The sequence below is a fragment of the Fringilla coelebs genome (genome assembly GCF_963513975.1).
Source record: "Fringilla coelebs genome assembly, chromosome: 9".
Lineage (NCBI taxonomy): Eukaryota > Metazoa > Chordata > Aves > Passeriformes > Fringillidae > Fringilla > Fringilla coelebs.
Genome location: NC_140067.1, coordinates 697083 through 724338, shown reverse-complemented (window position 1 = coordinate 724338; position 27256 = coordinate 697083). Strand labels below are relative to the sequence as shown.

The window sequence follows — 27256 nt, the reverse complement described above, 5'->3', positions numbered from 1 at the left end:
GGTACTGCACAACGCAGTTATAGTACAAGGCTCATTCTTGAAACCTGAATATCATGCTAGAAGAAAATCTAGATATGTGTAATATTTTGAAGAAATATTTTGAAGGCAATATTATTCGATTATTTTTTTTTTTTTTTTACTCAAAAAAGAACAAATGTTTTCTGTGTGAGTCTGGATAGAATGCTAGTTGAGAAGGGAACTGAATGTTTGTATTGCAGCCTTAAAGAAGCACATTTTTACTGCAATATCCTTTTTTTGTAAACTACAGTCTGCGAGTCAGCAGACCATGACTGAATGCTTCTGAAAACTTGTCGATTACAAACATGAAATCACAATTAATATCCTCTAAAAGTAATTTCAGAGTTCTCACGTCTTAGAAAAGGACAATGTGTACTGCTCCACAAGGTAATGCAGCTAATCAAAAAAAAAGGAGTCGAATTAAAGTATTTACATAATGAGCAATTCTACAGAAGGCGATCATCCCCATGTAAGCACTGATTATATCCCACGCCGCTTTTAACAAACTCTACCAGATTGGATCCAGTCACCAGCACTTTCAGAGAATCCTTAAAAGCCTTTTATGGGTCTTTACACTCAGTGCAGAAGGATGTTCTTCAGGTAGAATATGCTGCTGAGGGAGGAGAGCGTCAGCACCAGGGACCAGCAGGAGAACAGCACCTCGGCGTGCCCGGTGATGCCGTACTGGGCCGTGCTGGGAGCTGCAAGGCAAGCACAGGGGTCAGTGGCACTTCCCTCTCTCGGTCCCCAATCCCCTTTTCCGTGAGCCCTCCCAGCTCCTCTCAGGGCAGCGGCAGGATTGCCCCGGGAAGCGGGGAGAGGGCTGCGAGCACACCCAGCCCGGGGAGCAGCCCCGCCCGGGGAGCAGCCCTGCTTGCTCCGGCTGCTGGAATGGTTCCTAAGGAGAGCACTCAGAAATGGGAGGGCTCCGTTTGAACCGGCTGAACAATCGATCGTTTTTAAGTTACTGAGCGTGAGGATCTGCAGTGCAATCAATGGGAGGGGACTGGATTGAGCCCCCGTGGAAAACAGCTCATTTTCTGCCCAACTCCAGAAGCCAGAGTTTGACAATGCTGCTCTGCTAGACATTAATACTCATTTGGAAGAAATTGTATTTGTTTGTTTGCCACAAAGCCTTTCTCCAATTCCTGGTTAAATGCACACGAAGTGCAAAGAGGGAGAAATCAGCGCTGAGGAGCAAGGGAGGAGCTGGTCCCTGGGACTGGGAACACCCCAGGGATGCACCTGGCAGGAACCCTGTCCTTGACAGGACGAGGGGAACGGCCTCATGCTGGATGGGAGTTGATTCAGGGGGGACCCTGGGCAGGAATCGTTCCTGGCAGGGTGGGCAGCCCTGGGATGGAATTCCCAGAGCAGCTGGGACTGCCCTGGATCCCTGGCAGTGCCCAAGGCCAGGCTGGACACTGGGACACCCTGGGGCAGTGGGAGGTGTCCCTGCCATGGCAGGGGTGGCACTGGGTGGGCTCTGAGGTCCCTCCCAACCCCGACCACCCCAGGATTCTGTGAAACCCATGGCTTTGCTCTTGGACAGCCCTGGGCAGCACAAGGAGCTGCCCCCTCACCCTGCACCCGACCCTGCTTGCTTTCCCAGCCTCCCAGCCCCGAGCCCAAATCCTGGATCAGTTCCAAACCACCAGCACCCCTCTGGTTTCTGTGCAGCCCCCTGCAGCTCCACTTTCAGTGTGAGACATTTCGCTTGGCGCAGAGAACGTGGCACAACCCAAAATCCTCCTCTTTCCCCCGTGCAGAAGGGTTCAGGCAATAAACCCAAAACAAAACAAGATTAAACTTGGTTTTGAAGCTTGGTTTGGTGACTGATGACTGTGACTAACTGCAGGCCAGGGCACTTCCTCTGCTCTCATTACAAAAGGACTTTCTGTGCTAAGTCAGGATGACAAATCAAGCTTTAATTTATTGCCAGGGCCGGGTGGGGAAGCTGAAGCATAACACAGGTGCTATTTCATTTTATGGCATGAAGAGAGTTTCCCCAACTTAAGGATAATTTGAACTCCAGTAGCTATAAAAGCCAGCGGAAAATTATGTAAATCTGATTTCCTGCATATGAACCAGCTCTGTCTTTCCAGGGCTTATTAAATCATACCTGGATTGTTTCTGCACAAAGGCAAGAGGGGAGTTAATGGGGGGAAAATGCACCGACTTGGGAGATAATAGAAAAGTTCCAGTTCCCAAAGCTGCCTAAGCAGGAGAATTGGATGGAAAAGAAACCCGAAGGAGAAGCAAACCTGGAGAAGCTTAATTATCAATTATGATGTCACACGAGGCCTACTGGATGACACATAGTTTAAAATATTGGGCTAGACTCTTAAAAATTCTTAAAAATTAATAATCTCCTGCAGACTTTTTCTTCTCCCGCTCGGAATTTTGATTAATTTTTCCTGTGGCTCCCTGAATTCATTGCTGGCCAAGCAAAACGCTCTTGCTGGATATTAATGAAATTCCCTAGCTTTGTGCTGATGTATAAACTTTAAAAATAAACACGCCTTTAAAATTTAAAGAGTCTTAGCGTGGCCTGCTCAGTCCTTGATTTGCTCTGAGCAATTATTTTGGTAAGGACTGAGCAGTCCTTGCTTTCCTGTGCAAAGCCATGCAAGGTCACTTTGTTCTTGGTATTTTTCAGAGCACTTTTGGATGGCTCTCTGTGTCAGACTGAGCCCTCAGTTTAGGGAAGAATGCAAAGGTTTATATGTTTGAGAGCAGCATAAACCAGCTGCCTTTTCTCCCCCCACTGAAATATTACCGTGCCATTGTTTCACACACACACACACACGAGCTCCCAGTTGTAATATTTATGCAGGGAGGTAATGGTGGAGGAATGTGTGATTAGGCTTTAAATAAAAGCTGGAATTATTTGAGTCTGTGATTGCACCTGCAGCCACCCTGGGCATTTCCATAAGCCCCAGCCCCAGCCTGACCCAGAGCTGGCTCAGAGGGTTTGGGTGCCCAGGGGGAAGGAGAGCTGTGTCCAGGGAGGGTCAGGATGGGCTTCAGGAGTTTCTCCAGGGAAGGGCTGCCCAGCCCTGCCACAGCTGCCCAGGGAGGTTTGGCTTCCTGTGAAAAATGCCTATTTTATCATTGCTTTTCACAAATATTCAAATGAATATGATATGTGTTGTGTTAGAAAGCGATGCTGTATTAATTCTCTTAAGCAGTGTGTTAAATATAGCTTTGGGTTATAACATAATGTTAAAATAGAAACTATGCTATGTAAGATACTTTTCTAAAGAAAGGTCTTGCAGTGAGGTAGCAGCCACAGGACACCTCAATCTTTCAGAGAAAGAGAATTTATTGCTCCCTTATCAGAACAAACGAACTTCTTCCTGCCTGCTCAGCCCTGCAGAGCCGTCAGGATTCAGGGGAAGAAGCTGGCACTGCCCAGCCAGAATCCTGGGTAGGAATGGAATTGATGCACCATGGATGAGGTGTGTGAATATGCAACAGGCTGTTGCTTTAAGGGTTAATCCTCTGCTGACGTGGGGCCTTTTTCGGGCTTGTGATGCCCGGACTGTCTGTGACTCTTTGTTTCTTTGTCTCATATTGTCCTAATCCAGATTGTCCAAATCATTATCACTCCAATTACATTACTATTTTTATAACCATTTTATTACTATTAAACTTTTACAATTTAAAAACCAGTGATTGGTGTTTTTCCCAGTTCCCCATCCCCAGGGGCATCTCAAAGCCCTGTGCAGGTGACACCTGGGGACACGGCTCAGGGTGGCCCTGGCAGTGCTGGCCATGGCTGGACTCCCTGCTCTGGCAGGGCTTTTCCAACCTAAACAATTCCATGGCTTTATGATCTGGTGCTGCAAATTCACTTCAGAGCCCGGGGAGTGACACCTTGAAATGCCTGAGAGGAAAGCGAATTTCCACCTAGGAAAAGATTGAAACGAGCTCCACGAGCAGCCTGCTGTCTGACACACCAAATGGCCCAGGATTTACAGGGCACAGCGAGTTTCAAATGTCAGCTGCAGCCACCAAGGGGTGATAATTTACTTTCGTGCTGCTGGGTAAGTCAAATTTTGCTCCGAGCCAGAGTGGCTGCATCCCTCTGGGGAAGGGGAAGGGGACACGCTCAGAGCATCACCAGGGCTGGGGAGGGACCCACAGGGGCTGGGGTGGAAACTGAGGCCAGAGGGGACCTCAAGTGTCCCCTCAGGGCAAGGAGAAATCCCTGCCTGGCCATGCACACCTCCCTGCCCACGTGCCTTTGTCAGCTCTCCTTTCTTCCAATTCAGGGATTATTGGACCTAATCCTAATGTTTTACAGCAGCCAGCACTCGTGGAAATATTTAAGACACCCTTAGCACAGATAGGATTATATTCAGGCATCTCTCCTGGTGCTGAATAGAAAGGAACTAAGTAATATTATATCAGTATCTCTAATTAATACAAGAGATTAGGAGAAGTGCTATGCTGGAACACACAAACCAGCATTTCCTAGCACCAAGGGCTGCATTAACCAGAAATAATTATAAGCTTTAATGCTGATGCTGTGTAGACAAAAGCAGAGACCCCTTTAGGTTGTCTGAATAAGCAAGACTAATTCTGTTAAATGGATTATGCAGGGAGATGTTAATAAGCATTTCGTTTAACCATATTCAGGTTAATCATTTACTAAAGGAAAGCCTCAATAAATTGGATTTTTTGGTGCAACATTTGAAACATACAGAGAGGGAAGGAATAAACTAACTCAAGGTCAGAGCAGTAAGGCAAAAAAGAAGGATGAAAAAGGCTGGGCTGTCAAATAAGGTTCTTTTAAAAGAAAAGATGGGGCGATAATGGGCCTCAGAAGGCTGGGGCGAGGCCCGGGGATAACATCTCTACATTTTGTTCCACTGCAGCTGCCGGAGGATTTATGGCTCTGGAGGAGGAGGTGGGCAGTGTGTGAAGGCTCTGTTAGGGAGCAGCAGTGGAGATGGGCACAGGGTGCCTACAGAGCCCTGGAGCAGCAGCAGGGAAACCTCCAGGGGACTGGGCAAAGCCTGGCCTTGGAGAGCTAAACCTGGGCCAGTGCTGGGTCAGTTCTGGATCAGCTCTGGATCAGTTCTGGATCAGTTCTGGATCAGTTCTGGGTCAGTTCTGGGTCAGTTTTGGGTCAGTTTTGGGTCAGTTCTGGGGCAGTTCTGGGTCAGTTCTGGGCCAGCTCTGGGTCAGTTCTGGGTCAGCTCTGGATCAGTTCTGGGTCAGTTCTGGGGCAGTTCTGGGTCAGTTCTGGGTCAGTTCTGGATCAGTTCTGGGTCAGTTCTGGGGCAGTTCTGGGTCAGTTCTGGGCCAGCTCTGGGTCAGTTCTGGGTCAGCTCTGGATCAGTTCTGGGTCAGTTCTGGGTCAGTTTTGGGTCAGTTCTGGATCAGCTCTGGATCAGTTCTGGATCAGCTCTGGGTCAGCTCTGGGTCAGTTTTGGGTCAGTTCTGGATCAGTTCTGGATCAGTTCTGGGGTCAGTGCTGGGGTCAGTTCTGGGGTCAGTTCTGGGGCAGTTCTGGATCAGTTCTGGATCAGTTCTGGGGTCAGTTCTGGGTCAGTTCTGGGTCAGCTCTGGGTCAGTTCTGGATCAGTTCTGGGTCAGTTCTGGGTCAGTTCTGGGTCAGTTTTGGGTCAGTTCTGGATCAGCTCTGGATCAGTTCTGGATCAGCTCTGGGTCAGTTCTGGGTCAGTTCTGGGCCAGCTCTGGGTCAGCTCTGGGTCAGTTCTGGATCAGTTCTGGGTCAGTTCTGGGTCAGTTCTGGACCCCTCAGGACAAGAAGGACATGGAGGGGCAGGAGCATGGGAGGGAATGGGGCTGGGGAAGGGTCTGGAGCCCCAGGAGAGGCTGAGGGAGCTGGGAAGGGGCTGGAGAATCCCTGAGGAGCTGGGCAGGGGCTGGAGAATCCCTGAGGAGCTGGGCAGGGGCTCAGGCTGGAGCAAAGGAGGCTCAGGGGGCCCTTGTGGCTCTGCACAGCTCCTGCCAGGAGGGGACAGCCGGGGGGTCGGGCTGTGCTCCAGGGAACAGGGACAGGAGCAGAGGGAACGGCCCCAGGCTGGGCCAGGGGAGCTCAGGGTGGATTTTGGGAATATTCCTTCCTGGAAAGGCTGCCCAGCCCTGGCACAGCTGCCCAGGCAGGGCTGGAAGCTGCAGGGATGAGGATTCTGGCAGGAATGTCCTGTGAGCTCCTCTCCAGGAGCTGCCCCAGCCCAGGGCACAGATTTGGCTCAGCCAGCCCTGGGTGGTGGGGCTGCATCCAATCTCTCTTTTGTGCATTATCTGTCAGGCAGAGCTCAGCACTGCTCAGGCAAATCTCAGCAAATCCTTGAGGAAGGACACGGACTGTCCAAGGGCTGACTCTGCCGTGGATAAGCCAGGGCTGGGCAGGATAGAGCTGGGAAGTGCCAGGTGCTTAACAGAGGGGCTTTATCATCCCCTGGGATGGGAGTGCTGGCAGAAAGATTCAGGAGATGAGCCCCAGAAGAGTGATGGGGTTGATAAGAGAGGGGTGTTATCAGGCCCTGTCCATCAGCATTCACACAGGGCTGCTGGCAGGGCAGGAGCTAGGAGATGAAATGCTGATTTGTCCTTATTTCAAATTTAAATGAATAAAAAAGCATTTCGTGAGTCTTAAAATGGGAAAACAGGGACTAAAATATGATTGCTAGAGCCGCAGAAGCAAAAATCAGCTGTTTGTTGTGCTAAAATCTGAAAGCTTAGTAATTTAAACACTTGAGTCGTGCCACCAGCAACGTCTTCAAGTGAAATATTGCCCCAGCCTGTGTTTGTGTGCGCTCAGAAAATGAGACAGAAGCAGTTCTCGTTCCAGGCATGAAGACCCCAGTTGGGATGTGCCCTGAGTCCAACACAAAACCGATCCTGGTGCTGATTTTGACTAGGGTAAAATATAAAATACGATATTTACAGGTTGGAAAAAAGAGCCAAGCGATGCACACACGGTAACCATGGCCACCAGCCGTGCAACCCAAACTGGGGGGCTCTGTGCCTGGAACTGGGGCTGTGGGAGCCCTGGCTGGGGGCAGAGGGGGCACACGCTCCCTGCCCGCCCTCCCCAGCAGCCAGAGTCACCTTTCCCCAAGAAATCCCTCCTGCTAAATACTGTACACAGCCAGAGTCACCCTTCCCCAAGAAATCCCTCCTGCTAAATACTGTACACAGCCACAGTCACCCTTCCCCAAGAAATCCCTCCTGCTAAATACTGTACACAGCCACAGTCACCCTTCCCCAAGAAATCCCTCCTGCTAAATACTGTACACAGCCACAGTCACCTTTCCCCAAGAAATCCCTCCAGCTAAATACTGTACACAGCCACAGACTCACCTCAGGCTGCTAAAAATGCTCCCAGCGCTGGGGATGTTAAAGTCAGATCCCTCGTGCTGGGAGGGTGGTGTGGCTCAAAGCAGAGCTGCTCCACCAGGGCACAGAGGGGCAGCAGGGCTGGGGGAGGCTCGGGGGGACAGAGGGGAGTGAGGGTCCCAAACCCCCCTGGAACAGAGCAGTGCCCAGTTCAGCAGCTGCCCAGGGGCACTGGGTGGTTCCTCACTCGCTGGCTGTGGCCGTGATATTTTATGAAAAATCCTTTCCTTGGGTTTTTCCTCCTGAGAAGCTGAGAGGCCTCAGGAACAAAATGTGAGCAATGATTGTTTGCTGCTGTGCAGTGCAACAGGTGGATCTGGGATGGGTCTCACGTGGTTGTTTCTAATTAATGGCCAGTCACAGTCCGGCTGTCCAGACTGTCTTGGTCAGAGACAAACCTTTGTTATTCATTCCTTTTCTATTCTTAGCCAGCCTTCTGATGAAATCCTTCCTTCTATTCTTTTAGTATAGTTTTTAATATAATATATAAATCATAAAATAATAAATCAGCCTTCTGAACATGGAGTCAACTTTCTCATCTCTTCTCTCACCCTGGGACCCCTCGGATCACTGTCACAGCTGGCACCTAAAAATCCCTGCAGCTCCTGATCCCTCTGTGGGTCCTGCTGGGGTTCCTGCTCAGTCATGGGGAGGAGAAGGATCCAGGGAGAGCTGGGGGTGCTCACCTGGAGAGGAGAAGGATCCAGGGAGAGCTGAGAGCCCCTGGCAGGGCCTGAAGGGGCTCCAGGAGAGCTGCAGAGGGGCTGGGGACAAGGATGGAGGGACAGGACACAGGGAATGGCTCCCAGTGCCAGAGGGCAGGGATGGATGGGGGATTGGGAATTGGGAATTGTTCCCTGTGAGGGTGGGGAGGGCTGGGATGGAATTCCCAGAGCAGCTGGGGCTGCCCTGGATCCCTGGCAGTGCCCAGGCCAGGCTGGACCCTGTGACAGTGGGAGGTGTCCCTGCCAGGGCAGGGGTGGCCCTGGCTGATCCCTACAGCCCCTCCCAAGCCAAAGCATTGCAGGGTCCTGTGGGTGTCCCTGGGTGTGCCAGGATCAGAGCAGCAGTGACAGTGACAGGGCAGAACAAGCTCTGGTGGCAGCTGCAGAAACACCCCCATTTTCAGCCTTCACACAGTGCTCAGGTGTGTCTGCAGTGCAGGTTCATGCAGACAGAGATAAAGGGGGTGGTATTAAAGGGAAGCACCTTCCCTGAGATCCTGCAGGGAACAGAGCCCCTGTGATGCCTGCCTGGGATGAATGGAGCACGGGGAGCTGGGCAGGATGAAACAGCTCAGCCCTGATGGACTCCCACTCTGCTGCAGGGAATACTTCACAACCCCCAGAAGTATTGATGGGGAAAATTACTGCCAGGGAACAGAAGGAAATTTGCCTTTCTATCTCATCCTTCCTGCTGGAGCCGTGTCCCATTTCTCTGTGAGGAGTGCAGTGGTGTTGGGAAATGGAACATCCCTGGGGAGCTCTGGAGTGACGGATGGGAGCAGCCCTGGGGAGGAGCTGGCTGGACAGACAGACAGGGACATCCACCCCAGCCTGGGCTGGACCTGTGCTGGGCAGGATCACCCCTCACCCCCTGCCAGCAGCAAGGGACAGGGCAGGGTCAGCCAGGGGAGCAGGGGCTCCGTGGCTCTGGGCAGCAGCAGCACACCATCACCCATGCTCCCAAATCCCAAATCCCAGCCCCTGGGCCCTCCTGCAGTGCCCAAACCCTCCTGGAGCACTCTGGCAGGGTGCCCATTCCCTGGGAGTGAGCCTTTCCTGACTCCAGCCCCAAGGATGAGATGCTGAGTGAGGCTCAGTGTGCCTCCCCTTCCAGCATCCTCCAGGTGTGCTGCTCCTGGCACACCCAGGGCAAAGCACAGCACAGGTCCAGCTGGGATGGCTGAGTCCAAACCTGTGTCTGGTCTGGAGGAAGAGGGGAGCAGCCCCTGGAAGGGATCCCTGGCAGGGAGCAGGCAGCCCTGGGCTATTTCAGCCTCTGGTCACACTCTGCCTTGGGATGGCACTGCTCAAGGCTGGGACTCCCCCACATCTGCCCTGATTTTGGGCTCACCTGCAGCAAACCCAACCTTGCTTAGCCTGAAGTTAAATGGAAACCAAGCCTGGCTCTGGGTCCTGCCTGGGAATCCAGAATTAAACAGGAGAACGGCTCAGGATCCTGCCCTGGACGTGGCAAAGCCAGCTTTGGTTGAGAGGACATTGAGAATAAACCACAAAAGTGCCAGAGAAAGCCCTGGCAGGAGCAAGCTGCTCATCCCCCTCCCTGTGCCCCAGACCAGGAGGTCTGGAAGGTTCCTCGGGGAAGGAGGAGCAGGAAGAGCCGAGCTCCCCACGAGGGATATTCCCACCCCAAGGGATGGGGAGGCTCTGGAGCCACCTGCCAGGGCTCCAGCTGGATAAATTCCCCCCAGCCATGGAGGGAAAGCCTGGGCTGCTGGGAAGCTCAGGTTCTTCAGGCATCATTCTGGCAGCCTACAATAACTGCTTCCCTGACAATGTGGCTCTCATTTGTAAGTGTCACACTGGAGACAAGGGAAAGCGTTTTAATGTGACAGAAAAATTTGACTTGGGAGCTAATTACTTTAATTTGAGAGAATTTTTGGCTCATCTGCATGCTTGACAATTATTTACAACTTACATTGGTAATTAGAGGTTGGGTCTCGTGCTGAAATATTGCAAATGGCTTTGGAGACATTTGCTGATCCTCCTAACTTTGAGAGGAAATGAATTTATTAGTAGTTAATATGTAAAATATTTGTACTTCTGACCTTTTGTTAAACATTCTTCCTATATTTTAAATGATTGGTTGTCAGAGCCATTTTTCTCCAAGTGACGTGTGACATTGTAAATAAGCTCTTGAATTAAGCAGCGCATTAAATCTCCGTGTTCAGTGGCAATCTCTGATAGTTCTCATATATCAGGAAGACTTTGTTGCTTCTGCTGTGTTGAGGCAATGTCATACAGCAGCGTGAATGATAATTTTTTACACTGAGCTTTCCAGTTTCTGCACGGTTTCCACATCATTCCTGTGCTCTTGACAAAGGATGTGGAGCTAAGCAGGCTGGAACATGATTTCTCTCCCTTTTTGGGTGCATGGGGAAGGAAGCTTTTGGCTGGAAGTGCTGGTAGCCTCTCAGCAAATCTTCCACTGACGTGGCTGGCAGATATTTCTGAGATGTGGCATTTATTCAGATTTCTTTTGATTTTCTCTGGCATTTCTGGTGGGCTCCTCCTGGTCACATTTCTGCCTAGTGCATGTATTCCTCTCTTTTTATAGGAATACTAAGAACCCCCTAACCCATGGAAATTTATTCCCAAACTGTGCCAATATAGCCAAGGAATTAATCATCAACAGTGTTTTGATTAGAAGAAGGTGGTGGATGAAGGAAACAACCAAGTCCAAGTGTTTGCTGATTCCAGAAGTTGCATCCTGGCAGCCTCAGGGCAGCTCAGGGTGGGCACAGCAGGAATGTCCCCAGGGGAAGGGGCTCAGGCCCTGGCACTGGGAACACCAGTGGGCATTCACTGGAGTGCCCAGGGAATCCCTGGGGGTGGCACTCGGGGACCTGGGCTGGGGACAGGCTGGGGATGGCTCAGGGACTGGACTGGGGGATCTGGGGGGGCTTTTCCAACCCCCTGGGTTTGGGATGGAGTGGCTGAGAGCTGTGCCAGCTCTCCCATGACCTTTGTGACAGGCACAAACTGAAGGGCACAGGGAGAGTCCCCTCCATACAGGGATCCACCCACCTGGGCTCCCCTGAGCTACCTGTGCATGGTTCCAGCCCTGTGTGAGTGCCCTCCAGCCCACCTGGGCTCCCCTGAGCTACCTGTGCACAGCTCCAGCCCTGTGTGAGTCCCCTCCATACAGGGATCCATCCACCTGGGCTCCCCTGAGCTACCTGTGCACAGCTCCAGCCCTGAGTGAGTCCCCTCCATACAGGGATCCATCCACCTGGCTCCCCTGAGCTACCTGTGCATGGTTCCAGCCCTGTGTGAGTCCCCTCCATACAGGGATGCATCTACCTGGGCTCCCCTGAGCTACCTGTGCATGGTTCCAGCCCTGAGTGAGTGCCCTCCATCCACCTGGGCTCCCCTGAGCTACCTGTGCACAGCTCCAGCCCTGTGTGAGTGCCCTCCTTACAGGGATCCATCCACCTGTGCATCCCCTGAGTTACCTGTGCACAGCTCCAGCCCTGAGTCCTCTCCAGCCCACCTGGGCTCCCCTGAGCTACCTGTGCACAGCTCCAGCCCTGAGTGAGTGCCCTCCAGCCCACCTGGGCTCCCCTGAGCCACCTGTGCACAGCTCCAGCCCTGAGTGAGTGCCCTCCATCCACCTGGGCTCCCCTGAGCTACCTGTGCACAGCTCCAGCCCTGAGTGAGTCCCCTCCATCCACCTGGGCTCCCCTGAGCCACCTGTGCACAGCTCCAGCCCTGAGTGAGTGCCCTCCATACAGGGATCCATACACCTGGGCTCCCCTGAGCTACCTGTGCACAGCTCCAGCCCCGTGTGAGTCCCCTCCATACAGGGATCCATCCACCTGGGCTCCCCTGAGCTACCTGTGCACAGCTCCAGCCCCGTGTGAGTCCCCTCCATACAGGGATCCATCCACCTGGGCTCCCCTGAGCTACCTGTGCACAGCTCCAGCCCTGAGTGAGTCCCCTCCATCCACCTGGGCTCCCCTGAGCTACCTGTGCACAGCTCCAGCTCTGTGTGAGTGCCCTCCATACAGGGATCCACCCACCTGGGCTCCCCTGAGCTACCTGTGCACAGCTCCAGCCCTGTGTGAGTCCCCTCCATACAGGGATCCATCCACCTGGGCTCCCCTGAGCCACCTGTGCACAGCTCCAGCCCCGTGTGAGTGCCCTCCATCCACCTGGGCTCCCCTGAGCATCCCCTGAGCCACCTGTGCACGGCTCCAGCCCCGTGTGTGCCCCGGCAGTCCCCAGAGCAGCAGCCAGGCACCTGCTCCCCTCCTGGGCCGCTGAGCCCCGCTGAGGGATGGCTGCAATTTCCGCGGGGCTGAGTGTGCAGGGAACAAACATCACTCAGGGCAGCCTGAGCTATCGGCTCCTCAGAGCCGGCAGCGTTTGTCTGCCGCCCCTGACGTGACATTAACTATTCATGGAGCTCCGCGGTGCTCAAACACTGCCCCAGCAAAATCGCTGCTACTTTTCAACGTGATTGAGATCTTCCCTCAGCCAGGCTGGGCTGCAGCCAGCACGGGGCTCTGCTCGTGGCAGGAATGCCAGAGTGCCCAGGGATGTCAGAGTGCCCAGGGATGTCAGAGTGCCCAGGAATGTCAGAGTGCTCAGGAATGCAGGAGTGCCCAGGAATGTCAGAGTGCCCAGGGATGTCAGAGTGCCCAGGGATGTCAGAGTGCTCAGGGATGTCAGAGTGCCCAGGAATGCAGGAGTGCCCGGGAATGCCAGAGTGCCCAGGGATGCAGGAGTGCTCAGGGATGTCAGAGTGCCCAGGAATGCCAGAGTGCCCAGGTGCTCAGGAATGCCAGAGCCCAGGTGCTCAGGACTGCCAGGTGCTCAGGAATATTGGAGTGCCCGGGTGCTCAGGAATGTCAGAGTGCCCAGGGATGTCAGAGTGCTCAGGAATGCCAGAGCCCAGGTGCTCAGGAGTGCCCAGATGTTCAGGAATGCCAGAGTGCCCAGGAATGCCAGAGTGCCCAGTACCTCAGGAATGCCAGAGTGCTCAGGAATGCCAGAGTGCCCAGGAATGCAGGAGTGCCCAGGTGCTCAGGAGTGCCCACATGTTCAGGAATGCCAGAGTGCTCAGGATGTCAGAGTGCTCAGGAATGTCAGAGTGCTCAGGAATGTCAGTGCCCAGGTGCTCAGGAGTGCCCAGGTGCTCAGGAAAGTCAGAGTGCCCAGGACCTCAGGAATGCCACAGTGCCCAGGAATGCCAGAGTGCTCAGGAATGCCAGAGTGCCCAGGAATGCAGGAGTGCCCAGGAATGCCAGAGTGCCCAGGACCTCAGGAATGCCAGAGTGCCCAGGTGCTCAGGAATGCAGGAGTGCCCAGGAATGCCCAGGTGCTCAGGAATGCCAGAGTGCCCAGGAATGCCAGAGTGCCCAGGACCTCAGGAATGCCAGAGTGTCCAGGTGCTCAGGAGTGCCCAGGTGCTCAGGAATGCCAGAGTGCCCAGGAATGCCAGAGTGCCCAGGTGCTCAGGAATGCCAGCTCCCAGGTGCTGGGCTGGGAGCCCTCATTCCCGGGCTCCTCCTCTCAGCTGACCCAGCAGAGCTGTGGGGCACACAGAGTGCAGTGCCTGGACCCTTTAATTTAGTGACTTGTCCCTCTGAGCACAGACTGGCCACACAGGTGGCTTTGCCACCTTTGCCACCTGCAGCTGTGGCTGCCTGGGGTGGCTCCAGGGAAAGGATGCATGTCCCAGCACTGACCCTGCTGAGGGATCCCTTTGTAGGATGGCAGCCCTGGCACAGGGTGCCCAGAGCAGCTGGGGCTGCCCCTGGATCCTGGAATGTTCCAGGCCAGGCTGGACACTGGCTGGAGCAGCCTGGGGCAGGGGGAGGTGTCCCTGCCCATATTTAAGGTCCCTCCCTAACCAGGCCATCCTGTGGTTCCATTTCCCTCCACCCCCTGCTCCCTGGGATGAGTTATTGGGGATTGCAGCAGGAGCTGATTTGCCATTGGGAGCACTCTGAGCTCTTGCAGCTGCTGGTGGGGGAGAGGGAATGATCCCCCCACTTCCATGGGGTGGGATTTCTGCTGGGGGTGCCTTTCCAGAGCCCCTCACCCTTCCTGCCTGCTGCTGCTCTGAAGCTTTTCCTGCTGCTGGGGGATTTTGCATCAGGAAGCTTTTCAGGCCCCAGCCTTCCCCACTCGCTTTTCAGCTTAATCCTGAGGATTTTGGAGACATTATGGGTCAGCTTTGCATATGTTATTACACAGAAGAGAGGAAAAAAACCCCAACAGCTGAGATTTTTCAAAGCTGGCTGGGAGCTTTAGGCATGCAGGTTCTGCTGAGAGCCATGCCTTTGAAAATCTCTATCAATTAGTGCAGTATTTTGGTGCTTCTGGGACAGAGATGGCTGCCTCAAAACTGACTCTGACAGCCTTGGAGGCACGTGCAGGAAGACACATTCTGCCTGCAAACCAATCCTTTTTTCCCATGTGTAACCCTAAGCACCAAAATCCCTCAGGTGTGTCCAGCACCTGCCTGGGAGTGCAGCCTACATGGACAGGGTGGGATTCCCAGCTCTCTGTCCAACCCTGCTCCTTCTCCTGGCAGCTGCACCCGTCCTGTGGCTCCCTTCCAGCCCAGGATATTCTGTGGTTCTGGGGAATTGGGCTTCCCAGAGCCAGCTGTGCTCTGAGCTGTGCAGAGAGCTCACTCTGGGTGGCTCTGGGCAGGGGGGCTGAGTGGGGGACAGACAGACCCTGCAGAGCCACCAGGGCAGGGAAGGGTGGGTGACAGACACTGCAGAGCCACCAGGGCAGGGAAGGGTGGGTGACAGACACTGCAGAGCCACCAGGGCAGAGAAGGGTGGGTGACAAACACTGCAGAGCCACCAGGCAGAGAAGGGTGGGTGACAGACACTGCAGAGCCACCAGGGCAGAGAAGGGTGGGTGACAAACACTGCAGAGCCACCAGGGCAGAGAAGGGTGGGTGACAAACACTGCAGAGTCACCAGGGCAGAGAAGGGTGGGTGACAGACACTGCAGAGCCACCAGGGCAGGGAAGGGTGGGTGACAAACACTGCAGAGCCACCAGGCAGAGAAGGGTGGGTGACAGACACTGCAGAGCCACCAGGGCAGAGAAGGGTGGGTGACAAACGCTGCAGAGCCACCAGGGCAGAGTGACAACCCTCCCTGCACAGACAGGCAGCACCTGGGGCAGGATGGACAGAGAAAGGCAGAGCTGAGCCAGGACCTCCAGGTGAGGGGCACAAAAGGGGCCAAGGTCAATCATTCCAGCCCTGAGTGTGCAGTGACAGGCGCTGCTGGCTGTCCCAGTGTCCCCCAGTGTCACCCAGTGTCCCCCAGCGTCACCCCAGGACCTGGCTGGGTGTGGAGCAGGCTGCCACCCCCGCTCTGAGCTCATCTCCCACTGCCTCATGCCAGCAGCTCTTTCTCATGGAACTGTCTGACTCAGCAGCTGGAAATGGGAAAATATTTTGCACAGCTTCCATCTTAATGAAAAGCGTCTTTAAAATTTTAATCAGATGGCTCTGCACTGTTCTGTGGATTCAGAGGCTCGGTTAAAATCTGGGCTTCCTGAAAACCACGAGCAGGAGCAGGTGCCAGTGATAAAAGAGTATTTATTTAATTGTTCAGAGCTGCTGCTTGAACCTGTTCCCACCCTGCTCCTGGAAGCATGCAGGCCTGGCTCAGCTGTCGTTTTCTACCTACAAATTTTGGTGCTGCTTCCTTTAACCCAGAGAGCCTCCTGGAAAAAAGCCCCACTCAGCCTTTCATGGTTGCCTGGTGACACGTTCAGAGCTCATCTGGAAGGCTTAAAGAAGGACAAAACCCAGCTTAAAATCCACCTCAGCGGGCTGGGCTTTGCAACTGTTTGTAGTGAGGGGAAGGAAAGGATGCAGCTCTGAAACACCAGGTTCAGCGTGAGGAAATGGCTGATCCTGTGTCATCCTGGGATGTTGTTTTCCATCCTGGCTGGAAATATTGTTGGCAACTCCATCAAAATGTCCATGTTGCACAGATACTCTAAATGCAGCTGGCACGGAACTGAAATTTCCATTTGGTGCGAAATTCAGACAGGGAAAAGACAAAAAAAGAAGAAGTGTTGCCTGGAATGAGATGGGGAGCCTGGAAGGAAGCCAACACATTTTTTTCCCCCACTCAAAACTCAACAGGCCTTTATTTGAATTTCTTTAAAACTGACATATTCATGGAGTTTTCAAACAGGCTTTTTCTGACAAGTCCCCTAATCCCCCAAGCCTTCCCTCCCTCAACAAGCCAAGTTTGTCAGATCCTTCCCTGCCAGCTGTAGCTGTACTCCTCCGAATTCCACGCAGGGCTGGGCCCTCCCTGAGGTTCTGGATGCACAGCTCTATGTACATTTTAAATCTCTGCACACGGGCACCCATCTCATCGAGATGGATATATGCATATTTATTCCTGTACAATTCCTGTAGTCAGCCAGTTCTGGCTGATCAAACCTTCACTTAAAACATATCCTTCTGTGATAAATAAAAACACGGACTGCTCTCTTCCTGCTGGTGAATCACATTCTGGAATCTCCTGCTTGTCTCCTCTCAGTCAGAGCTGGGACTCGTCTCACTCTCGGGGAAGGTGTAAACAGGTTTGTAAAGAACAAGGGAACAGCTGCAGCTGGGCCAGGGGGGTTTAGGGGGGATTTTGGGACAGGTCCATCCCCAGAGGGTGCTGGCACTGCCCAGATCCCCAGGGAACAGCCCCGAGGCTGCCAGAGCAGCTCCAGGAGGGTTTGGGCAGCTCTGCCAGGGATGCTCAGGGCGGATTTGAGGTGTCAGGGTGGGCTTTGGGGTCCCTCCAGCTCAGGATGTTCCCTGATTCTGTGAATACCTGTGTTTAAACCCCAAAACTGCGGGAAGTTGGAGCTGTGCTGGGAAGAGCCCTCCCCGTGTTCCCCAGGTCCCCACGCTGGAGTTCCTGCACACAACACACACCTGACAAACCAGGAACTGGTCTGGACACTGACACACACCCAGCACCAAGGACACTGATCCCTGGATGCTGAGGGCCTCCCTCAGGGATGGGAGAACCTCCTGGTTCACCCCAGCATCGGGAACACACCAGTGGGAGAAAGCAGCAGCAGGAGCTTGGGCATCTCCCCTGCCTCCACATCCTTCACTCTTCTCTGAGCATCATCCCAGCCTCCACATCCTCCTCCCTCCTCTGAGCATCTCCCCAGCCTCCACACCCTCCTCTGAGCATCTCCCCAGCCTCCACATCCTCCACCTTCTCTGAGCATCATCCCAGCCTCCACATCCTCCACCTTCCTCTGAGCATCTCCCCAGCCTCCACATCCTCCACCCTTCTCTGAGCATCTCCCCAGCCTCCACATCCTCCACCTTCCTCTGAGCATCTCCCCAGCCTCCACACCCTCCTCTGAGCATCTCCCCAGCCTCCACATCCTCCACCCTCCTCTGAGCATCTCCCCAGCCTCCACATCCTCCTCCCTCCTCTGAGCATCTCCCCAGCCTCCACATCCTCCTCTGAGCATCTCCCCAGCCTCCACATCCTCCACCCTTCTCTGAGCATCTCCCCAGCCTCCACACCCTCCTCCCTCCTCTGAGCATCTCCCCAGCCTCCACATCCTCCTCCCTCCTCTGAGCATCTCCCCAGCCTCCACATCCTCCTCTGAGCATCTCCCCAGCCTCCACACCCTCCACCCTTCCCACAGCCTCCAGAAGCCATTTCACACCTGGCCCTGCTCTGCTTTCCTGGCATCTCTCAGAAGCACTCCTTGGTTAAAATGTGAAATTCCAGCCAACTGATCGATGTGTGATATTGTAAAATATTCAGGATTCTCAGAGCAGCTTCTCCTCCTAAGTGGGCTCCTCATATTCGTGGGAAAGCTCATTAATATTGAAATCCCCACTGACAGAAGGCTTGTAGGCAATACAGCATCAGGAGAAAAACATTCTTGTATTTTACATGCCGGCTTAGAGAGTGGGAATCAATGGACTAAAAGCGACCTAGTTCTAGTCCTATTTTTCAGCTGATAGAAAGCAGCTCTCTTGATATTAAATAATGCATCTCTTCAGCAAGCAGTGAATAATATGATTTAGTGTGTTCAAACATTCTGCTGCAATGATGATGCGGGCCCTGAACACGCTGAATGTCACTGAGCACGCCCTGAGACACTGGCTCCGCTTAAACAGGAATGTTTACCTAATTCCACACATTCCCTGGCAGGATGTGCCTCCCCGGGATGGTTTACAGGCACAGAGCTCACCTGTTTGAAGCAGCAGGTGACTGCAGCACGGGAAGGCAGCTAATTCCCCCAGGGTACAATTCCCAGCGTGGCTGGCCCCGGGTTCCCACAGAAACCCAGAATTAGCAGCGCAGGTGCACGGAGCTGGCTGCATGCAGGCACCAGCTTTTCCTGGAGCCATGCTGGAGTTTCACACCTGCCTGGGCTCTGGGATGCAGCAGCCATGCCCAGGATGTGCTCTGAACACCCAGCTGCCAGCCCACTGACGAGGAGGTTTGATATATTGGTATTTTCGAGATGTTCACAGGTTTGATGCCAAACCACTCACCAAGCCCTGGCAGCCCTGTATCGGTTCTGTATCTGTGACTGGGACAGGAGAACCTCTGGAGTTCTGGCTGCTGGAGGGTGATTCCCATCAGCTGTTGGAGGTGGGATCCCAGGTGGGGGATTTAGGGGGTGACAAAGTGGCCACCAAGCATCAGAAGCTCTTGGAGCAAGCACACATCTGCTCCTAACAGGATTTAGAAGTTAAGTTTGCCGTGACCCAGGATCCAAAACCTGCATCACTTTTTCACAGCCCTTCAGAGTTTTGGAAGGAATTGCAGGACCAGGGAGGAGGAAGAGCAGCTGGGCTTTGGCAGGTGAAGCACAGCTGGCCCTGCCTCTTGCCCCAGGCTCTTCCCTGCTCCAGGGGTCTGCCCCAGCGTCTCCTGCTGCCACCAGAGTCCCCCAGCTGCAGGAACACGGCGCTGTCCTCACCCACAGACAGAACCAATGGCAAGGAAGGGCGCTGTAAACCCCGAAATTCAGAGTCCAACCCCGCCGATCCTCCTTACACGAAATCGCTGGTTGATTTAAATGAGATTTGCAACTACACAAGAGGAGGAAAACTGGAGGGGCTGGCAGGTTTCCCACAGAACAAACAGAGCCGGCTGAGATGAGGTATTATTTGGTATTCTGGCATATGAAACGTGTTAGACATGCAGAGAGGCAGAGCGGGGAGAGGCAACTGGGGTTCAAGGAGTTGTCCAACCTGCCCAAGTGCTCATTTAAACACACGCTTCTGTTCCTGAGAAAATTAAATAACTTAAGGTCCTTCTCTCTCCCACTCCAATTTTTATAAAAGTGCCTCATAAGGTGTGAAATCATTAATTAAAGAAGATTCCTCAATTATTCTCTCTGACCTGTCACAGTTACTTGTTTAGTCAGCGTTAAGAATTCAGCAACATCTTCAAAGGCTTTCCAAGACACCACCTGTGAACTAATTATGCTGAAGGAGGAAAGATTTGTAAGGAGCTGCAGCTCCTGGCGCTGGCTGCCAACACAGATACCGACCACGGCCCCGGTTTTGTACCTTTCTGCAGCTAATTCTACATGCTTGGAGCACTGTCGCTTCAAATTAGGAGAGTAAATCCCCAAATGTGCGGGAAGGGGCTCCAGCAGAGAAATGCACAAATGCGTCACCGGGGCTCTCAAACACGCATTGCTCTGCATGAATCAAAAATGTCTTAAATGCTTTGTCCCCTGTTGGGAGCTGGGGGGGATCCTGAGAGTTCTCAGGGTTGCTGCAGATTCCTCACTTCCTACAGAGAGGCACGTCCAAGGCTGGGCTTTGAGGAAGACCCCGGAGATGGGGCAGGGGCGATGGGACACCGAGCACCCCTCAGGAGTTTCCTGCAGCTCTGGGCAGCCTTGGCCCAGCTCTCCCCCTCACCTGCAGCAGGGACTGCCTCCCTCTGGGGTGCTCTCACAGCCTCTGGCTCAGCCCTGGAGCCCTGCCAGGGTCTGTGTCCCCCAGCAGCAGAGCCTTCTCCAGGAGCACACCCCCTGAAGCTGCACCAAAGTGCTGAAGGATAGTGGTAATTAGCTAATTAGCTGCAGAGCCTTGATTGAGCAGGAAGGAGGCTCTGTTTGCTGACTGGTGTGAGACACCAGGCTGAAGGAGCTCCCGTGGGTTATCCACGGTTGGCATTCCTGCACTGGGGAGAGGGGCAGGCAGGCAGACCCACAGGACTCCTGGCCAGAACCCCCCAGGAGGAGCTGAGCAAAGCCAGAAACGCTGGCCCTGCTCGTGGCAGGGTGGAATGAGATGGTTGTAAGGCCCCTTCCAGCCCAAACCATTCTGTGGTTTATGATAAATCTAACTTCACAGTCATAAGCAGCTGTGGACAGGTAACCCAGGTTTCCTGCCTCCACCTCCCAGCCCAAGCTGCTGCCTTCACTGCTGGTGCTGCAGCACATGAGGGACTCAGTTCCCAGCGCTCTGGGAAGGTTTTCCTTGCCTCTGCAGCTGAATAACTTGGTAACAATAGTGCTGGCATTTTCCAGCTATTTACCAGGCTAAAATTAGCCAAGTAGAGGGACTATCAGAGTGTTATTTAATTATGGAAGGCAAACAGAACAGTTCATTGCAATGTCACTGCTGCTACCAGGGCTCATTTCCAGGAGGAAAGACTCAATAATAAATTTGCAACCATTTTGAGAACTGTCTTTAAACCCTCCTCCCCTTTTCTGTTGTATTTCAGCAGAACAGATGTTGGTTTTCAACTGCAAACTGAGCTCAGTACTTTCCTTGGTAATTTAAAGCTGGATTTGCTCATGTCGTTTATAACTATTGCAACTTTAATGACTCCTAAATTTTTCCACTATTGTGTTCAGAGGTTTTCATAATCTCAATTTCACGTTTGTAAAAGGCCCTCTCTGTTTGGCACTGTGCTTTCAGAATTAAGACAGGGATCACTATTAACGGACTCTATTCCTTTCCACTCCCCCCTCTCCATGCTGCTCCCACAACAACACATAATTTTGCTCATTTGGTGCAAATTTCTGCAGACAAGAATTCAAACACATCTCAAAGCTGTGTTATTTGAACAGCAGTTTTTGGAAACGAGGAACGGCTGTGACTCTGTCGGAGCACTCACTCATGGAGATCCAACCCAGAAATGTTACTGGAGCCCATTCCAGCCACAACCACCCAGCATTACACCAGAGCTTGCCCTCCCTAAGCTCGTTAATGAAAGCTCTGCAGATTTAGACACTTGTCCTGCTGCTCCTGTAGGTCTGAGGGTGCTGGAATCACCTGTGCCTGCTTCTCCCTCTGCAGCCCTTGGTTTAACCTGCCTCACTTGCTTTAATCACCTCACTCCTGTGGCTCTCCGGCACAGTCCTCCCAATCTTTTAATCTCAGTAGGAAATCAAAGTGCACATCTGATGGAGGTCTTGCCAGAGGAAAATTCTGCTTGTTTTTGTCTCCCAGATGGGATGTTGGGAAGGGATTATTCCCTGTGAGGGTGGGCAGGCCCTGGCACAGGGTGCCCAGAGCAGCTGTGGCTGCCCCTGGATCCCTGGCAGTGCCCAAGGCCAGGCTGGAGCAGCCTGGGACAGGGGGAGGTGTCCCTGCCATGGCAGGGGTGGCACTGGGTGGGCTTTGAGGTCCCTCCCAACCCAAACCGTTCCAGGATTCTGTGACCAGCTCCACTGAGGGTGTCCTGCTGGGAAGAGAAGGGGATGCACAGGAGCCCTCGGGAGCTGTGACCACCCTCCAGGCACACGGGGAGGGTTCAGCTCCCACCAGCCCCTCCTGGCACTGCAGTGACAGCACCTCCCAACAGCTCCATCCCACAGTCAGTCAGAGATGGGACAGAGAGGACCCTGCACGCCCCAAACCAACATCCACACTGGCACCAACAGCAGCAGGGATCCAGGGGGTGAGGTGGCTCCGGAGCAGGGAATTGCTGGCACCCAGCAGTGCCCTGCACAGCCCCACGGCAGGGACAGGGTGGGGACAGGCTGCTCCAGACAGGGAGGAAGAGACAAGACACAAAGCCTGCAGGGAGGACACACCAATGGAAGCACAACGACAGGGACAGCCCAGCACTACCACAACACAGCAGCCCGGGCCAGCCCGGGCACGGAGGGCAGGGAGGCACCCACCCTCCTGGGGGGATACTGACCTGGGCTCGAGACACCACTAGAGGTAGTAGGCTCAATAACTTCTACAGAAAGGGAACAGGAAAAGAAAAAAAAAAAAAAAAAAAAAGAGAACATTTGGGAGTTAATCACACATGGAAGACAAGTACAGAATGAGACAGCAAACAGTCATGCAAGAGACAGCACAGTTTAACCTGGAGCAGGCTGGGACAGAGCTCTGTGCTGGAGCTGCCCCCAGCACTGCTCTCACCCGCGTTTTGTGCACCACCAGTGCCAGCACCAGTGCCAGCACCAGTGCCAGCACCATCACCAGCACCAGCACCACCACCAGCACCAGCATCATCACCATCACCATCACCAGCACCATCACCATCACCATCACCATCACCATCACCAGCACCATCACCATCACCATCACCATCACCATCACCATCACCATCACCATCACCAGCACACCATCACCATCACCATCACCAGCACCATCACCAGCACCAGCACCATCACCACCAGCAGCACCATCACCATCACCAGCACCATCACCAGCACCATCACCAGCACCAGCACCATCACCACCATCACCATCATCAGCACCATCACCAGCACCATCACCAGCACCAGCACCATCACCATCACCAGCACCATCACCAGCACCATCACCATCACCATCACCATCACCATCACCATCACCATCACACTCCCACCAGCTAGGCTGGCTACCCCAGAGCTCCCCAGCTCCAGAGCATCCCTCCAGGGAGGCACAGACACCTGGCCACAGGAAGGGCTTTGTTCGCTCCACTGGAGGCAATTTCCTCCCAAGAATATCAGTCAAGGTAACAGCTTTCAACAAAGAATGTTTTAAAGCAATAGTTTTGTGCTTGGGTGAACTTTTAAGGAGGCACATCTCTTTAATTATTGAAGCCTTTCCAGAAGAGAACATTTCTCAGAAACATCAAACCCATTTGGAAGTTGTTTACTTCCCCCAGGGCAACCAATACAAACAGGCAAAGTTAAGAGAAGACACAGTTCTCCTGCATCCAGCCTAATGAAACAATCACCTGTGGCTTTTCATTTTAATTTGACTTTAGAATTCATTATTCTGGGCCTTTTTATTAGCTTTGAATAGCGCTATGCAAAATGAAATACCGGTCCCAATTAATCTTGCACGGAAGCAAGCTCCCATCTCAATGCAGCAATTCAATACTGCTCATAAAAAAGGTTTAACAAAATTACCAAGCTCAAAAGATCATTGACCATATCTTGACTATAACAAGAAACTAATGAAAAAAAATGGGAGCGAGTTGACAAGCAGGGATGTGCAGGGAATGGCTGAGCACACACAGCTCCTGGCCAATTTTGAGGGGTTTTTTTCCCCACCTAAAATTGCTTTTCAGGTTAATACTGTGCAAACACGAGTCCAAGAGAAATAGCAGACAAATATTTCCCCAAATAAAAAGTTATGAAGTTTCTGCAGCCAGCTGCTAAACTTCTGCTAATGCAGATGAATGTTTCCAGCCTTAAAGCCAATTATTCACCACCTTGACAAACACACCGTGGGTGCTGATGAACCCAAAGCACGTTTTAAAAGTGAAATGGGATTTGAGCTGTGTTACACTTTTAATTGGCATTAAAATCCATGAATTTGGTGACTCCTTCAGCATGAAAAGGGTTTCAGGTTTCCCACCCCTGTGCAGGGGCGGGAGCCGTGGAAATTCTGTGGACAGATGGGTCTGCCCCTGATATCCCACAGCACTCAGCATGAGGGAAAAAGGAAAATTCAGCTTGAGGGAAAAAGGAAAATTCAGCATGAGGGAAAAAGGAAAATTCAGCATGAGGGAAAAAGGAAAATTCAGCTTGAGGGAAGAAGGAAAATTCCACACGAGGGGAAAAGGGCAACTCAGCATGAGGAAAAAAGGGAAACAACACAGGGAAAAAGGGAAGCTCAGCACAGGGAAAAAGGGAAAAAACACGAGGAAAAGGGAAACTCAAAATGAAGGGGAAAGGGATACAACACAAGGGAAAAGGGAAATAACATGGGGGAAAGGGAAACTCAAAATGAGAGAAAAGGGAAATTCAACACGAGGCAAAGGGAAACTCAACACGAGGAAAAAGGAAACTCAACCCCAGGGAAAAGGGGAACTCACCCCAGCAAATGCTCCCACCCCAAAATGCTCCCCTGGGAAAGGAGGCTGTGCCCCTGATGGAGCAACCCTGCCTTCAGCAGGAGAAACAGGAACTGGGCTCCAGCAGGAGACTCAGAGAAAGCAAAAACCTATCAAGGCTTCCTCAATTTTGTATTTTAATGGCTGTTGTAAAGTGTGACAATAATTTGATTTAGTGCTCCTTATCTTCTCCCAAACCTTCATGTTCTGAGCGACTACAGCCTGCTCCTCATGGGTAATTCTCAAACTGGCTCAAGTGTGTTGTGCAATGATGACAAAAGTTATTTTTCTGGCTGCCTTAGGTTAACAGCATCTTTTCCTGGGGAATTTTGGAGTCAATCCTCGTGACTGTGGCTTCCTGGGGAAGTTCCTCTTGCTGCAGATGAACACCATTCTTTCCAACAATCAGGCAAATTAACGCACTCAGTCAGTACAATATTTCATTAAAAAGCAAAATACCCTCCCCAAACCAGCAGGGGTTGTGCTGGGATCGTGTCTCCCCAGGAAACATCGTATCTAGACTTAATTATAGGTGCTCAAGGTAGCATGGAGTCACAGAATCCTGCCAGCACCGAGGCTGGAAGCGAGGGCGGTGATTTCACGCATTATTCTTGCAAAAACTCTCATTTTTAAATACATTATTAGATCAAGGCATCGGAGAGACGGATCTATTTCCAGTTTCAAGTTCTGAAACCCCTTGCAAATCTTTATTCATGAAAATGTTCAGGTCTGTGGAGAGCAAACAAAGCCAGCTGGCACTGCTCTGGTGTCCAAGGGGGTGTGGAAAGGGATCTCTGCCCAGCTCTAAATTCACCAGTGCCCCAAGCTCCTGACTGACATCCTGGCCTGAACTCCTCAGTGAAGGAATTTTCCCTCACATCCAAACTGAACCTGCCCTGGGGTACCAGGGAAAAGCTCTGGCAGGTGCTGGTGTGCCAGCCCAGCCCTGCTGGGAAATACTGTGGGAATCCATAAAATCAGGGAGTTTTAGGAAGGTGGTAAAAAGACAGGCCTCAGGTACAGCAGAATTGTGAAGTGCTAAAACAGCAGGAAGAATATCTAAGCAGTGGTGAAGACATGGGAGACAGAACAATAGAGCTGTGTAGTTTGGCTTTCTAAGTTGCAAAAAGTTTATTTAAAGTAAATGTTTAGAAGGTTAAATATGAATAGTGCTCTGTGCTTTGTCTCTTATAAACGAGCCATTGTCTGCAAGAATAGACCACCATTGTTTTAACAAAGCTACAGGTGCTTAAGGTGATTGGATAGAACTACTGTCAGTGTGCTTTTGCTCTATGAATTGGCTAAGATGGCTTTATGATATGTTGTAACATTGAGTTTCTTTGGCCTGCTGCCTGAACAGCGAGCTGTTAGCATCTCTCCATTGTCACAATCATGGAATGAGAATGATGCTGAAAAATAAACAGCTCAAGATGCTTGTCACAGTAGCTCCATCCCGTTCATGTCTGTATATAAACTGCTGGTGATAAATGTGGGTGCAGGAATCCCTGGCACCTCGTCATGGGAAGAAGCAAAGGCTGCTGTGCTCCTAAAAATCAGCGTTGGCTGGGGGTGGTGAGCCGGATCTAACGCTGGAAATGACCCAGACAATCAGCAGCTGGGAGGGTTTAAGTGGAGAGGGAGAATAAACCCCGGGGATTTGTAGCTGCAGCTCTAATCCTCAAAAGGGAAACCTCTGGAGAATGCAAGCACTACAGACAGCTGGGCCAGGGAGGTGAGGTTAAATGTCAAGGACGTTCAGCGCTGCCTTTTACCAAAGGCACAGAGATTGTATCCAGAAATTCCCTTCTGATCCCAGGCTGGCAGAAAAGAGCTGGCAGAGAAAACCTCTTCTCAGAATGGGATACCATCCCCTGAAAGGGGAGCATGAGGAGGCAAATTACAGGGAACAAAAGGAATTGGCTGCAAAAAGGCCTTGTCTGGGAAAGCCAGAACAGGACGGGAGCAGCAAAGCAAACCTGAGGAAGGCACTCCCTGACCCAGAGACTGCAGGATGACTGAGGCTGGGAGAGACCTCTGAGACCACCAAGCCCAAGTTGAACACCACCCTGCCCACCCAACCACACGGTGAAGGATGAGGGACCCTGAGAGAAACGAGAGCCCCTCTGCTCACACACAGAAGTTCAGACCCAAACCTATTTTTGTCTCAGCTTTATCACAGGCTGAAGCCCTGGCATTCTGCATAAAAACATGGAAATGGAAATTGCCAGACCAAAGTTAAAGCAAAATTCAATCAGCTCAGGAGGCTGAGGTCAGAGGGATTTAAATATGTTTGCACATAAAATTGTCAAAACAACAGTAAATTCCCAGGCAGGGGAGGACAGCGGGACTGAGAATTACAGACGTGCTCGAGGAGGGCAGGACCCACAGCTGCAGCTTCCTGACATCCCAGCCTTGGGAAAAATATGAGCTGCAAGGAGCTATTAGAGGATACAGGCAGGTAAAAACAAGCAAGTAAATAAACCCTGACTCTGAGTTTACCAGGGGCCAATTACTTGTAATTATTTGCCCAGCAAATCTCCTTGTACGTGGTTAGGAAGGCAGCGATTGCTCAGCCCCTGCTTGCCACAGCAAAGGGAACAAACTGGGGGCAGATTCCTGCAGAACCCCGGTGGGCATCTGCCCCTCTGCAGCCTGGCTGTGCTCACCTGCTCCTCCTGGGAGCCCCCAAAACAAACCCCAGCTCCTGCGAGGGGGAAACTGGGGTCATTTGGGCAGGGATTGCCCCAGAGAGCAGAGCACTGCCCCAGCTCCTGTCCATGGCAAAGCCCAGATTTCATCCCCAGAGAGAGGCAGAGCACTGCCCCAGCTCC

The 27256-nt window shown here is 52.5% G+C and overlaps 1 protein-coding gene across 1 annotated transcript in view; it reads right to left on the bottom strand.

Annotated features, from left to right (window-relative positions):
• Nucleotides 1-544: 544 nt before the first annotated feature.
• NEGR1 (neuronal growth regulator 1) overlaps nt 545-27256 on the bottom strand; it is a 173234-nt gene continuing 146522 nt past the window's right edge. Inside the window, exon 7 of the mRNA XM_084211542.1 lies at nt 545-719. Coding sequence (XP_084067668.1) covers nt 595-719 — 125 coding nt within the window. The 3' untranslated portion in view covers nt 545-594. The remainder of the gene's footprint in view (nt 720-27256) is intronic.